The following is a 15,143-nucleotide window of genomic DNA, read 5'->3' as shown; positions in this document are numbered from 1 at the left end:
GATTGAGTATTTAATGAAGGATACAAATGATGAAGAATAACAGGACGCGTTAGGTGTACAACAAAATCAACATCCGGTGATTAACTCAGTAGTCTTTTCCCACAATGCCTCAGAAAGTCTGCTCGTGTGACTTCATGTTCGAGTGAACGATAGAAAAAATAAAAATGCTTTCTTTACCCTGAATAGAGTCCATCCATGTTGAAGGAAGGGGGGACAGATATGTCTGGAAAATGTGTCACATAGGTCGACCCCTTTTTCAGCAGATCATAACAACAGGAAGATGCTGGGGATGTCACCTCTCATGGTGGTTCACTATCGACCATAATCGATCTATTATACAGATAGCACAGACAATGAGAATTAGTGACAACAATGCATTGTGCGTGTGTCAGAGAGAGAGAGAGAGAATTTCCTAAACTGTGTGCGGCTACAATGTATCAATTGTGGTTGACAAGGCCCAATATAACCTTCGTAGTTATATTAATGTTACATATGATTAGTGTTATATATTATTTACAGTTACGTGTGAGAAAGTTATGTATTCACACCTCATTCCATCATATTATCACATGACTCAAAGCAGAGGAACAGCAGTGGTTGACAAAAACAAACATTTCTCTTTCTAGCTATTGCCACAAACGAAAACGTTTTCTAGTAGTTCTGTGGCAACAGTGTTTTTATATTTCCATACTCAGGTCTGTGCGCACGCAATTTGAGGGTCGCAATCGCCATTTATTTTCAAGAAAGGGGTGCTGTGTTTTTGAAGAGGGGAAAGAAAGAAAGGAGAGTGAACGAAACCCGACCAGACAGAGCAAAGAGGGGAGGATTGAGAGTCGGAACAGAAGAAGCTATCCACACGGCGACCGGAGTGGACCGAGGGCCCGAACCAGGTGTTAATATCCCGCTTACAGGAAGGAGGGAGACGGCAGAGCCATGGCGAATATAGCGGTCCAAAGGATCAAACGGGAGTTCAAAGAAGTTCTGAAAAGCGAAGAGGTTTGATAAATATCCCGTATGACTATTTACGGTTGCTTATGGCAAATAGTTATGCTTTTTTTTAACCGGGTTAAAATTGAAATTGTGGTTGTTTATTTTGCAAGTTGTCACGCAAGGGTATTGTCAGCTAGCTAACGTTAGCTTGCGGAGTTAGCCAGTCTGCGTTTCTTGATGCAGCAAAAAAAGAGAGGCCCCTATCAGGGGAACTTTTATCGGTGATTGTGCGACAGTATGCCCGGTGCGAGGTAAAAGGATGTCGGCGACACAGATCAGGTAATATCGCGGAGTTAGCAAAGGGACAGGGCCTTGGGACAGATAGCAAAACAAAAAGCCCTAACGCCAAACTTCCGAGTGTCAGCCCAAATAGTTGTCAAATGCTAAAAATAGTTTTTTCTGTGTTGACGTTTTTTGTAGGTGACGTTAGCTAACTTATACCCTGATGAAGACAGCTTGTCTGTCGAAACGTTGGTTATTAAGATATTAAATTATTGCATCTGAGCTCCTAGAGTGTGCGGATTTTCCTTTTCTTTTTGACGTTAGCTAACTACCTGAGTTGGCAACTTGTCTTGCTAGCTAATACAGAGTAGCTAGCTTGTTAGCTAGTTTGACAGCTGCCTAAGTGCATCCCTCTCACTATGTAATAACTAGCTAAGTGTCTTCGCTATGAAGACATTTAGGACGTTTTGGACCCACATGTAGCTAGCTAGCTAACTAGACTGCTGTCAGTTCTTCTATAGCACATCATGAGAGACGTTTAGCTTATTTAGCTAGCTAAATGAAATGTGGATCCCCCCATGTCCTATTTCAATATGAAAGGGAAGCACTGGGGCAAATAGTGGTCTACTACTACAACTGTTTGTTATGGTGTCTGGTGGATTATCAATGGATAAGGGTCAAAGGAACCACAATCTCTCTTCATCCATCCCTCTCTCTCTCTCTGAAAGACAAGTAAAAACCAGATCAAGGTGGATCTGGTCGATGAAAACTTCACAGAGCTGAGAGGAGAGATAGCAGGACCACCCGACACGCCGTATGAAGGTGACACACGCACGCACACACACACACACACACACACACACACACACACACACACACACACACACACACACACACAGGCCTATACTGATCATATATGCATTGTTTTGTTTTCTCCCTTTTTAAGGTGGCAGATTTCAACTGGAAATCAAAATCCCAGAAACGTATCCCTTTAACCCTCCCAAGGTAAGACATCCCTTTAACCCTCCCAAGGTAAGAAACGCATCCCTTTAACAGTCCCAAGGTAAGAAACGATCCCTTTAACAGTCCCAAGGTAAGAAACACATCCCTTTAACAGTCCCAAGGTAAGAAACGCATCCCTTTAACAGTCCCAAGGTAAGAAACGCATCCCTTTAACAGTCCCAAGGTAAGAAAACGCATCCCTTTAACAGTCCCAAGGTAAGAAACACATCCCTTTAACAGTCCCAAGGTAAGAAACACATCCCTTTAACAGTCCCAAGGTAAGAAACACATCCCTTTAACAGTCCCAAGGTAAGAAACACATCCCTTTAACAGTCCCAAGGTAAGAAACACATCCCTTTAACAGTCCCAAGGTAAGAAACACATCCCTTTAACAGTCCCAAGGTATGAAACGCATCCCTTTAACAGTCCCAAGGTAAGAAACACATCCCTTTAACAGTCCCAAGGTAAGAAACACATCCTTTAACAGTCCCAAGGTAGAAACGCATCCCTTTAACAGTCCCAAGGTAAGAAACACATCCCTTTAACAGTCCCAAGGTAAGAAACACATCCTTTAACAGTCCCAAGGTAAGAAACACATGGTCCTCTTTAGCAGTCCCAAGGTAAGAACACATCCCTTTAACGCCCAAGGTAAGAAACGCATCCCTTTAACAGTCCCAAGGTACAGAAACACATCCCTTTATACAGTCCCAAGGTAAGAAACACATCCCTTTAACAGTCTCCAAGGCATGCAGGGCATTCTGACAACTCACATGGCCTTTTCAACCAGATAACCTTTATTCCTGAAACAGAAGGGCTTTACTACACCACTATGGTGGTACCCTACTGTTTAACACACCCCTCTCTCTGTCCCCTCTCCCCAGGTGAGGTTCATCACTAAGATCTGGCACCCTAACATCAGCTCAGTAACAGGAGCCATCTGTCTGGACATCCTCAAAGACCAGTGGTGAGTCACACATATTTACATGCCTCCTCTCTCTCTCTTCCTGTCAATCTCTCGCTCCTCTCTCCCTCTCTTCCTGCCAATCTCTCGCTCCTCTCTCTCTCTCTCTCTTCCTGCCAATCTCTCGCTCCTCTCTCTCTCTCTCTTCCTGTCAATCTCTCGCTCCTCTCTCTCTCTCTTCCTGTCAATCTCTCGCTCCTCTCTCTCTCTCTCCTGTCAATCTCTCGCTCCTCTCTCCCTTTCCTGTCAATCTCTCGCTCCTCTCTCCCTCTTCCTGTCAATCTCTGCTCCTCTCTCTCTCTCTTCCTGTCAATCTCTCGCTCCTCTCTCTCCTCTCTTCCTGTCAATCTCTCGCTCCTCTCTCTCTCTTCCTGTCAATCTCTCGCTCCTCTCTCTCTCTCTCTTCCTGTCAATCTCTCGCTCCTCTCTCCCTCTCTTTGGGCAGCAGCAACCTGGAACAGTACTCTCTCTCTCTCCTCTCTTCCTGTCAACTCTCTCTCCTCTCTCTCCCTACCTGAGAACAGTACAGCTCCTCCCCTCTCTCTCTTTAACTCGTCTCCTCCTCTGTCTGTCCATCCCCCAGGGCAGCAGCGATGACCCTGAGGACAGTACTGTTGTCTCTCTCTCTCTTTAACTCGTCTCCTCCTCTGTCTGTCCATCCCCCAGGGCAGCAGCGATGACCCTGAGGACGGTACTGTTGTCTCTCTCTCTCTTTAACTCGTCTCCTCCTCTGTCTGTCCACCCCCCAGGGCAGCAGCGATGACCCTAAGGACGGTGCTGTTGTCCCTCTCTCTCTCTTTAACTCGTCTCCTCCTCTGTCTGTCCATCCCCCAGGGCAGCAGCGATGACCCTAAGGACGGTGCTGTTGTCCCTCTCTCTCTTTAACTCGTCTCCTCCTCTGTCTGTCCACCCCCCAGGGCAGCAGCGATGACCCTAAGGACGGTGCTGTTGTCTCTCTCTCTCTCTAACTCGTCTCCTCCTCTGTCTGTCCACCCCCCAGGGCAGCAGCGATGACCCTGAGGACGGTGCTGTTGTCCCTCTCTCTCTTTAACTCGTCTCCTCCTCTTGTCTGTCCACCCCCAGGGCAGCAGCGATGACCCTAAGGACGGTGCTGTTGTCTCTCTCTCTCTTTAACTCGTCTCCTCCTCTGTCTGTCCAACCCCCCAGGGCAGCAGCGATGACCCTGAGGACGGTGCTGTTGTCCCTCTCTCTCTCTAACTCGTCTCCTCCTCTGTCTGTCCACCCCCCCCAGGGCAGCAGCGATGACCCTAAGGAAGGTGCTGTTGTCTCTCTCTCTCTTTAACTCGTCTCCTCCTCTGTCTGTCCAACCCCCAGGGCAGCCGCGATGACCCTAAGGACGGTACTGTTGTCCCTCTCTCTTTAACTCGTCTCCCCCTCTGTCTGTCCATCCCCCAGGGCAGCAGCGATGACCCTAAGGACGGTGCTGTTGTCCCTCTCTCTCTAACTTCGTCTCCTCCTCTGTCTGTCCAACCCCCAGGGCAGCAGCGATCCCTAAGGACGGTGCTGTTGTCCCTCTCTCTCTCTAACTTCGTCTCCTCCTCTGTCTGTCCAACCCCCAGGGCAGCCGCGATGACCCTAAGGACGGTACTGTTGTCCCTCTCTCTTTAACTTCGTCTCCTCCTCTGTCTGTCCACCCCCCAGGGCAGCAGCGATGACCCTAAGGACGGTGCTGTTGTCTCTCTCTCTCTTTAACTCGTCTCCTCCTCTGTCTGTCCATCCCCCCAGGGCAGCAGCGATGACCCTAAGGACGGTGCTGTTGTCCCTCTCTCTCTCTAACTCGTCTCCTCCTCTTGTCTGTCCACCCCCCAGGGCAGCAGCGATGACCCTAAGGACGGTGCTGTTGTCTCTCTCTCTCTCTAACTCGTCTCCTCCTCTGTCTGTCCACCCCCCAGGGCAGCAGCGATGACCCCTGAGGACGGTGCTGTTGTCTCTCTCTCTCTCTTTAACTCGTCTCCTCCTCTGTCTGTCCATCCCCCAGGGCAGCAGCGATGACCCTAAGAACGGTGCTGTTGTCCCTCTCTCTCTTTAACTCGTCTCCTCCTCTGTCTGTCCACCCCCCAGGGCAGCAGCGATGACCCTAAGGACGGTGCTGTTGTCTCTCTCTCTCTCTAACTCGTCTCCTCCTCTGTCTGTCCACCCCCCAGGGCAGCAGCGATGACCCTGAGGACGGTGCTGTTGTCCCTCTCTCTCTTTAACTCGTCTCCTCCTCTGTCTGTCCACCCCCCAGGGCAGCAGCGATGACCCTAAGGACGGTGCTGTTGTCTCTCTCTCTCTTTAACTCGTCTCCTCCTCTGTCTGTCCATCCCCCAGGGCAGCAGCGATGACCCCTGAGGACGGTGCTGTTGTCCCTCTCTCTCTCTTAACTCGTCTCCTCCTCTGTCTGTCCACCCCCAGGGCAGCAGCGATGACCCTAAGGACGGTGCTGTTGTCTCTCTCTCTTAACTCGTCTCCTCTCTGTCTGTCCACCCCCCAGGGCAGCAGCGATGACCCTAAGGACGGTGCTGTTGTCCCTCTCTCTCTTTAACTCGTCTCCTCCTCTGTCTGTCCACCCCCAGGGCAGCAGCGATGACCCTAAGGACGGTGCTGTTGTCCCTCTCTCTTTAACTTTCGTCTCCTCCTCTGTCTGTCCACCCCCAGGGCAGCAGCGATGACCCTGAGGAACGGTGCTGTTGTCTCTCTCTCTCTCTTTAACTCGTCTCCTCCTCTGTCTGTCCATCCCCCAGGGCAGCAGCGATGACCCTAAGGACGGTGCTGTTGTCTCTCTCTCTCTCTTTAACTCGCTCTCCTCCTCTGTCTGTCCACCCCCCAGGGCAGCAGCGATGACCCTAAGGACGGTGCTGTTGTCCCTCTCTCTCTAACTCGTCTCCTCCTCTGTCTGTCCATCCCCCAGGGCAGCAGCGATGACCCTGAGGACGGTACTGTTGTCTCTCTCTCTCTTTAACTCGTCTCCTCCTCTGTCTGTCCATCCCCCAGGGCAGCAGCGATGACCCTAAGGACGGTGCTGTTGTCTCTCTCTCTCTCTCTTTAACTCGTCTCCTCCTCTGTCTGTCCATCCCCCAGGGCAGCAGCGATGACCCTAAGGACGGTGCTGTTGTCTCTCTCTCTCTTTAACTCGTCTCCTCCTCTGTCTGTCCACCCCCAGGGCAGCAGCGATGACCCTAAGGACGGTGCTGTTGTCTCTCTCTCTCTAACTTCGTCTCCTCCTCTGTCTGTCCACCCCCAGGGCAGCAGCGATGACCCCTAAGGACGGTACTGTTGTCTCTCTCTCTCTTAACTCGTCTCCTCCTCTGTCTGTCCACCCCCAGGGCAGCAGCGATGACCCCTAAGGACGGTGCTGTTGTCCCTCTCTCTCTAACTCATCTCCTCCTCTGTCTGTCCATCCCCCAGGGCAGCAGCGATGACCCTGAGGACGGTACTGTTGTCTCTCTCTCTCTTTAACTCGTCTCCTCCTCTGTCTGTCCATCCCCCAGGGCAGCCGCGATGACCCTGAGGGCCGGTACTGTTGTCTCTCTCTCTCTTTAACTCGTCTCCTCCTCTGTCTGTCCATCCCCAGGGCAGCCGCGTATGACCCTGAGGACGGTACTGTTGTCTCTCTCTCTCTTTTAACTCGTCTCCTCCTCTGTCTGTCCACCCCCCCAGGGCAGCAGCGATGACCCTAAGGGCGGTGCTGTTGTCTCTCTCTCTCTCTAACTCGTCTCCTCCTCTGTCTGTCCACCCCCCAGGGCAGCAGCGATGACCCTAAGGGCCGGTGCTGTTGTCTCTCTCTCTCTTTAACTTCGTCTCCTCCTCTGTCTGTCCACCCCCAGGGCAGCAGCGATGACCCTAAGACGGTGCTGTTGTCTCTCTCTCTCTTCTAACTCGTCTCCTCCTCTGTCTGTCCACCCCCCAGGGCAGCAGCGATGACCCTAAGGACGGTGCTGTTGTCTCTCTCTCTCTAACTCGTCTCCTCCTCTGTCTGTCCACCCCCCCAGGGCAGCAGCGATGACCCTAAGGAAGGTGCTGTTGTCTCTCTCTCTCTTAACTTCGTCTCCTCCTCTGTCTGTCCACCCCCAGGGCAGCAGCGATGACCCTAAGGACGGTGCTGTTGTCTCTCTCTCTCTCTAACTCGTCTCCTCCTCTGTCTGTCCACCCCCAGGGCAGCAGCGATGACCCCCCAAGGACGGTGCTGTTGTCTCTCTCTCTCTTTAACTGCGTCTCCTCCTCTGTCTGTCCACCCCCCAGGGCAGCAGCGATGACCCTAAGGACGGTGCTGTTGTCTCTCTCTCTCTTTAACTCGTCTCCTCCTCTGTCTGTCCACCCCCAGGGCAGCAGCGATGACCCTGAGGACGGTGCTGTTGTCTCTCTCTCTCTTTAACTTTCGTCTCCTCCTCTGTCTGTCCATCCCCCCAGGGCAGCAGCGATGACCCTGAGGACGGTGCTGTTGTCTCTCTCTCTCTTAACTTTCGTCTCCCTCCTCTGTCTGTCCACCCCCAGGGCAGCAGCGATGACCCTAAGGACGGTGCTGTTGTCTCTCTCTCTCTAACTCGTCTCCTCCTCTGTCTGTCCACCCCCCCAGGGCAGCAGCGATGACCCTAAGGACGGTGCTGTTGTCTCTCCAGGCTCTTCTGGCTGCAGCTGAACCAGACGACCCGCAGGATGCAGTAGTGGCCAACCAGGTACCTGTGTGTGTGTGTGTGGGTGTGTGTGTGTGAATCTGTCTTGGTGTGTCAGATCTTTATCAACTATGGAGTGTGACTGATGTGTCTGTCTGTCTGTTAGTGTCAAGTGTTTCCTTTTGATGGCCCCTGTGTAGCTCGGTTGGTAGAGCATGGCGTTTTGTAACGCCAGGGTTGTGGGTTCGATTCCCACGGGGGGGCCAGTGTGAAAATGTATGCACTCACTAAACTGTAAGTGGCTCTGGATAAGAGCGTCTGCTAAATGACGTAAATGTAAAATGTAATGCCATTCTGTATGTGTTTCTCCTTGAAGCCATTCTGTATATGTGTTTCCTTATATGCTCTTGAAGCCATTCTGTATATGTGTTTCTCCTTGATGCCGTTCTGTATATGTGTTTCTCCTTGAAGCCATTCTGTATATGTGTTTCTCCTTGAAGCCGTTCTGTATATGTGTTTCTCCTTGAAGCCATTCTGTATATGTGTTTCTCCTTGAAGCCATTCTGTATATGTGTTTCTCCTTGAAGCCGTTCTGTATATGTGTTTCTCCTTGAAGCCATTCTGTATATGTGTTTCTCCTTGATGCCGTTCTGTATATGTGTTTCTCCTTGAGCCATTCTGTATTGTGTTTTCTCTGTTGTTTCTCTTGATGCCATTCTGTATATGTGTATCTCCTTGAGCCGTTCTGTAAATGTCTTTATTCCCACCCAGTATAAGCAGAACCCAGAGATGTTTACGCAGACAGCCCGGTTATGGGGTCATTACTACGGTGGAGCCCCTGTACCCGGTCCAGAATACACAAGGAAGATAGACAAACTCACTGCCATGGGCTTCGATAAGGTAGGGCAGACACACCATACACAGTCTGTTAACTCTGCTCTCTCTCTCTCCTGACAGAATGATGTGTGGTGTCTAACTCTGCTCTCTCTCTCCTGACAGAATGATGTGTGGTGTCTAACTCTGCTCTCTCTCTCCTGACAGAATGATGTGTGGTGTCTTAACTCTCCTCTCTCCTGACAGAATGATGTGTGGTGTCTTAACTCTCTCTCTCTCCTGACAGAATGATGTGTGGTGTCTTAACTCTCCTCTCTCCTGACAGAATGATGTGTGGTGTCTTAACTCTCCTCTCTCCTGACAGAATGATGTGTGGTGTCTTAACTCTCCTCTCTCCTGACAGAATGATGTGTGGTGTCTTAACTCTCCTCTCTCCTGACAGAATGATGTGTGGTGTCTAACTCTGCTCTCTCTCTCCTGACAGAATGATGTGTGGTGTCTAACTCTGCTCTCTCTCTCCTGACAGAATGATGTGTGGTGTCTTAACTCTCCTCTCTCCTGACAGAATGATGTGTGGTGTCTTAACTCTCCTCTCTCCTGACAGAATGATGTGTGGTGTCTTAACTCTCCTCTCTCCTGACAGAATGATGTGTGGTGTCTAACTCTGCTCTCTCTCTCCTGACAGAATGATGTGTGGTGTCTAACTCTGCTCTCTCTCTCCTGACAGAATGATGTGTGGTGTCTTAACTCTCTCTCTCTCCTGACAGAATGATGTGTGGTGTCTTAACTCTCCTCTCTCCTGACAGAATGATGTGTGGTGTCTTAACTCTCCTCTCTCCTGACAGAATGATGTGTGGTGTCTAACTCCGCTCTCCTCTCTCCTGACAGAATGATGTGTGGTGTCTTAACTCTCCTCTCTCCTGACAGAATGATGTGTGGTGTCTAACTCTGCTCTCTCTCTCCTGACAGAATGATGTGTGGTGTCTAACTCTGCTCTCTCTCTCCTGACAGAATGATGTGTGGTGTCTAACTCTGCTCTCTCTCTCCTGACAGAATGATGTGTGGTGTCTAACTCTCCTCTCTCCTGACAGAATGATGTGTGGTGTCTAACTCCGCTCTCCTCTCTCCTGACAGAATGCTGTAATAGCGGCCTTGTCTTCTAAATCCTGGGACGTGGAGACGGCAACAGAACTACTTCTTAACAACTGAGACCCAGCAAGAAACCCCTCGGACCTCATCTCCCTTCTCCTTGTGGTGCCCTCCGATGCCTTTTACCCACACCCCAAACTGAGCCTTTTTCCTAGGGGAGATGTCGTACAGTTTCACCCCCCGCCTCCCCCCGTCCAGTCCAATACACTACCTAGTATCTTTTCAACTCACCCCTCTTCTCTCCCTCAATATATTCCTGGGCCCAAACAATCCCTTTATTTTGCTGCTTCTCATCTGTTCTTGATGAACTCCTACCTTCCCTCCTTTTAAGAAGCACAACATTGAACCACTGTTACCTGGTGGAGCTTACTGGCTGAGAGAACACACACACCGACAGACAAGGAGTTATCTGTAAATAGATATTAGTCTGTACATTTTACAAATAAAATGGGGAAATACTTTATTCTTACTGGATACTGTAAAAAACTATTTTGGTTGGCCGACCAATGAGTTATCAGCGAGTTGGTCTGAATGTCCAGATTGGCTCGTTGGAAGCGACTTCCTGGTTTCTGCATTTTAATTGGCCCAGCCTGATTGAGGGCGTGGCCGGCGGCAAAGCCTTCTTCCCAATTCTATCCATCTCCCCTCTCACGCTCCGCTTTCCCAGACCAATCCTGTGTACATAGTCTCTTTTCTCGACAAGGAAGATACTCCTCTTCATCAGCAGAGCAAACCACCGACGTCTGGAATCTATATTTTGTAAGAAAAAGGACACAAAAAGACTTCCCCCCTCTTTTCGCTGTTACGCCTCAAGTATTGCACGATGATGACCGTGAAGCAGAAGAAAGTCCCCTACTCTGTCGTGCAGTGCTTACTACCCCCACAGGGTTCTGGTCAAAAGTAGTGCACTATAAAGGGGGTAGGGTGCCATTATTTTAAAAACGCAGCTAGAGTTGTTGCATCTCTGGAGTTATCAGTTTTTGATTTTGTTTTCTGAAGGAAGCAGCCCGTCGGACCTGGGTTCAGATACTATTTGAAATCTTTCAGCGTTTGCTCTGGAGTGCCAGCTGGGTTAAGGTTGAGAGTATTTCATTGGCTCGTGAAGCCAGGCAAGCTCAATCTAACACAGATAAAGGGTTTGAAATGATATTTTAACCCGGGTGTGGCGGCGATACAATCGCATGATTATTTATTGTGAATGTCACGTTACTTTGATTAAAAAAAACAACAACCTGGAAAATCGAAATGTTTTTTTTTTCATTTGTTTAATACGTTTATACCTGTTAAGGCTCAATCTGTGGTTTTGTAAAATTCACCAACTATCAAATACATTTGTCTCGAACCAGCGACCTTTAAAATGACTTACTGGGCCAGAGCTCTTAACCGCTAGGCCACCTGCGGCCCACCATTCCACCGCCTGTAGTCGTCTGCTCTGGGGTGTGAAGGGAGAACTGCCGCTACCTTGCTTCCAACTAAGGTGCATGAATTGATGCGCAAACTGAAGGGAGGAGAATCAGCAACTCTTGACGGACAAGTGGAATTTTGTTGGTCGAAGAAACCGCTGCATAGCGTTACATCTAAAAGCATTTTATTTTCTGCGTAAAAAATGAAATATGCCCATGTGAAAACCATCCTGAAACATCTACAATGAAAACCAAAAACTATGTCTGGAATCATTCCCAATTCGATTCCTGAGCACAAGGTGGTAATTTATCGAGGCAGAATAGAACGCTTTCTCTGACTAACATCTAAAACTTGAAAAAAGGTGTAAAAGAGGAGAAATACCCTTTTTATTTTTTAAATTTAACAGCTCTAAACTGTTCAAACATTTGAATTTCAGGTCTGTCGGTGAGATTCTGAAGCCGTTTTAAAATACTTCCTTTATTCAAAACAAGCAAGAATAAACATTTACCCTAAGGCGTGATAAGTGGAATGTGGATAGAATCAATCTCCATTGGAAGGCCAGGGGTGAGCAAGCGAACACAGATCAGCTGGGAGCTCTAACGGCACTTTTCATATGAAATGTGTAAAAGATGCTGCAACATTAAAAAACTGAAGACCAACCCCCCTCTCCCTTCTACAGTAATTGATGGAGGAACCAACCAGACTTAAATTCAATACAAATTTTTAATTTCAAAGTTCTCAATGTTCCAACTACTAAAAAGATCCGAAGGAAAGCAATAAGTAAGGTTTGTCTATTTGTCTGTTCATCAGTTAACCCCTGCATCTCCTTCCCTCCCTATTCCTTTAACAAGTGTGGTAAAATAACTGTATGTGGTTGTCAGACAGCAAAACCTACAGTATATATGACTCAAGTACAATAATAGCCAAGTTTTTAAAAAACTATATAAAATAAACACACTGATGGTAGAGAAACCGAGAGAGAGGAAGGGCCAGTAGGGAGGAGGAAGAAGACAGCAGACAGGAGACGAGGCGAGATATCCTGGGGGGAATTTAATAAGCAACAACTTGTTTGTCATCAAAAACCAGATTAAAAACGGTTTGGAAATATTTCTTTTTAAAAACAAAAAACGGCTCCACAAAAAGGAAGCAGAGCAACGAACACAAAAGGAGGGGAAAAACAACGTTTCAGATATTACGAGCTGCAAATCAGGACTACAAGGCATTCCTATCCTCCTAGACGAGTCAGTGGTGTGTGTGTGGGAGAAGGGAGGGAGGGAGGGAGGGAGGAGGGAGGGAGGGAGGAGACCAGAAGAGCTTTACAGGGTTAGAGAGGGGAGAGAGTGTTTCTCTACAGTCTTGATCTGGGCTGCAGTGATTTTCGCTTTACCTGAAACAAGAGGAGAGGATCATGTCAGAGACTTGCCCGATACATACAGTACACACACACACACGGTACACACACACACACACGGTACACACACACACACACACACGGTACACACACACACACCGGTACAGACACACACACACGGTACAGACACACACACGGTACACACACACACGGTACACACACACACAGGTACACACACACAGTACACACACACACGGTGCACACACACACACACGGTACACACACACACACGGGTACACACACACACACACGGTACACACACACACGGTACCCTCACAGACCACCTATTCTTCTATATAAACGGCCCCCCAAAAAAATGGACAGTTTAATTTCTTTTAAAATTTAAAAACGAACCTCATGTTTCTACACTATCTGCTCTGCTGAATCATACTATAACGTCTACTCCAACCCTGGTTCCACTGGGAAGCGCTTGCAGGGTTTTGTTGCAACCCAGCACTAAACACACCATCGAGCCCTTGCTTCATTAGTTGAATCAGATGATGTGTTAGCACAGGGCTGGAAGGAAAGCCTGCACCCTGCAGCTCTCCAGCGGTCCCAGTACGTTGTTGACCAGTTCCTCTCGCCACCTGGACCCGAGGTGAGTTCAACAACGGTTCCCTTAGTAACAATTTCAGTTGAATGAACGTTCCAAAATGTAAAACGTTAAGCAGCAAACAGCTATTTTTTTGGGTAAGGATTACTGTGGCATTTCAATATCCAAACTGCAAATGACCTTGCTGTTCCTATTACATGTAATATAAAGCCTACATGGACACATGATTATGAGTAGTGGAAGGGTAGAAACCAAACAAACTTATGAGTCTCTCTCTCTCTCTCTCCAGGTCTGTCTCTCTCTGTCCATCTCTCTCTCTCTCTCCAGGTCTGCGTCTCTCTGTCCATCTCTCTCTCTCTCCAGGTCTGTCTCTCTCTCCAGGTCTGCGTCTCTCTGTCCATCTCTCTCTCTCTCCAGGTCTGTCTCTCTCTCCAGGTCTGCGTCTCTCTGTCCATCTCTCTCTCTCCAGGTCTGCGTCTCTCTGTCCATATCTCTCTCTCCAGGTCTGCGTCTCTCTGTCTAGCTCTCTCTCTCCAGTCCTCTCTGTCTAGCTCTCTCTCTCTCCAGGTCTGCGTCTCTCTGTCTATCTCTCTCTCTCTCCAGGTCTGTCTCTCTCTCCAGGTCTGCGTCTCTCTGTCCATCTCTCTCTCTTTCCAGGTCTGCGTCTCTCTGTCCATCTCTCTCTCTCTCCAGGTCTGTCTCTCTCTCCAGGTCTGCGTCTCTCTGTCCATCTCTCTCTCTCTCCAGGTCTGTCTCTCTCTCCAGGTCTGCGTCTCTCTGTCCATCTCTCTCTCTCCAGGTCTGCGTCTCTCTCTCCAGGTCTGCGTCTCTCTGTCTAGCTCTCTCTCTCCCAGGTCTGCGTCTCTCTGTCTAGCTCTCTCTCTCTCCAGGTCTGCGTCTCTGTCAGCTCTCTCTCTCTCCAGGTCTGCATCTCTCTCTCATCTCTCTCTGTCTCTCTCCAGGTCTGCGTCTCTCTGTCCATCTCTCTCTCTCCAGGTCTCGTCTCTCTGTCCATCTCTCTCTCTCCAGGTCTCGTCTCTCTGTCTAGCTCTCTCTCTCTCCAGGTCTGCGTCTCTCTGTCCACTCTCTCTCTCTCCAGGTCTGCGTCTCTGTCTAGCTCTCTCTCTCCAGGTCTGCGTCTCTCTGTCCAGCTCTCTCTCTCTCCAGGTCTGCGTCTCTCTGTCCATCTCTCTCTCTCTCCAGGTCTGCGTCTCTGTCTAGCTCTCTCTCTCCAGGTCTCGTCTCTCTGTCTAGCTCTCTCTCTCTCAGGTCTGCATCTCTCTGTCCGTCTCTCTCTCTCTCCAGGTCTGCGTCTCTCTCTCTCTCTCTCTCTCAGGTCTGCGTCCCTGTCCATCTCTCTCTCTCTCCAGGTCTCGTCTCTCTCTCTCTCTCTCTCTCTCTCTGGTCTGCTCTCTCTCTCCCAGGTCTGCGTCTCTCTGTCCATCTCTCTCTCTCTCTCCAGGTCTGCGTCTCTCTGTCCATCTCTCTCTCTCTCTCTCTCTCCAGGTCTGCGTCTCTCTGTCCATCTCTCTCTCTCTCCAGGTCTGCGTCTCTGTCCATATCTCTCTCTCCAGGTCTGCGTCTCTCTCCAGGTCTGCGTCTCTCTGTCCATCTCTCTCTCTCTCTCTCCAGGTCTGCGTCTCTCTGTCCATCTCTCTCTCTCTCCAGGTCTGCGTCTCTCTGTCCATATCTCTCTCTCCAGGTCTGCGTCTCTCTCCAGGTCTGCGTCTCTCTGTCCATCTCTCTCTCTCCAGGTCTCGTCTCTCTGTCTATCTCTGTCTAGCTCTCTCTCTCTCTCCAGGTCTTCGCGTCTCTCTCTGTCTAGCTCTCTCCAGGTCTGCGTCTCTCTGTCTATCTCTCTCTCTCTCCAGGTCTGCGTCTCTCTGTCTCTCTCTGTCTAGCTCTCTCTCTCTCCAGGTCTGCGTCTCTCTGTCTATCTCTCTCTCTGCTCAGGGGGAGCCACCTGTAGTGAAAGGTAAGGCACCCGACTGACTGACTGACTCA

General features: G+C 49.4%; 1 protein-coding gene and 1 long non-coding RNA gene across 2 annotated transcripts; both read left to right on the top strand.

Annotated features, from left to right (window-relative positions):
- Window positions 1-682: 682 nt before the first annotated feature.
- On the top strand, window positions 683-10,234 carry LOC123487864 (ubiquitin-conjugating enzyme E2 K-like). The gene is made up of 7 exons (XM_045218829.1): window positions 683-996; window positions 1,941-2,034; window positions 2,159-2,217; window positions 3,096-3,178; window positions 7,752-7,851; window positions 8,560-8,688; window positions 9,757-10,234. Exons 1-7 carry the CDS (start codon window positions 934-936, stop codon window positions 9,829-9,831), a joined length of 603 nt encoding a protein of 200 aa, XP_045074764.1. The 5' UTR covers window positions 683-933; the 3' UTR covers window positions 9,832-10,234.
- On the top strand, window positions 2,723-2,950 carry LOC121562671. Its single transcript, XR_006659879.1, has 3 exons — window positions 2,723-2,769; window positions 2,863-2,893; window positions 2,927-2,950. It is a non-coding gene; the product is annotated as an uncharacterized LOC121562671 (long non-coding RNA).
- Window positions 10,235-15,143: the final 4,909 nt, after the last annotated feature.

Source organism: Coregonus clupeaformis, unplaced genomic scaffold, assembly GCF_020615455.1.
Source record: "Coregonus clupeaformis isolate EN_2021a unplaced genomic scaffold, ASM2061545v1 scaf1835, whole genome shotgun sequence".
Classification (NCBI taxonomy): domain Eukaryota; kingdom Metazoa; phylum Chordata; class Actinopteri; order Salmoniformes; family Salmonidae; genus Coregonus; species Coregonus clupeaformis.
Note: the sequence above shows the minus strand (reverse complement) of the source record. Positions and strands in the feature narration are given on the sequence as shown.

Excerpts from the sequence above, each read along its gene's own strand:
- LOC123487864 (XM_045218829.1), top strand. The coding sequence starts at position 934 with ATGGCGAATATAGCGGTCCAAAGGATCAAACGGGAGTTCAAAGAAGTT. Across the intron at positions 2,035-2,158 it reads ACCCGACACGCCGTATGAAG|GTGGCAGATTTCAACTGGAA; the intron begins GTGACACACGCA and ends TCCCTTTTTAAG. Across the intron at positions 8,689-9,756 it reads CTGCCATGGGCTTCGATAAG|AATGCTGTAATAGCGGCCTT; the intron begins GTAGGGCAGACA and ends CTCTCCTGACAG.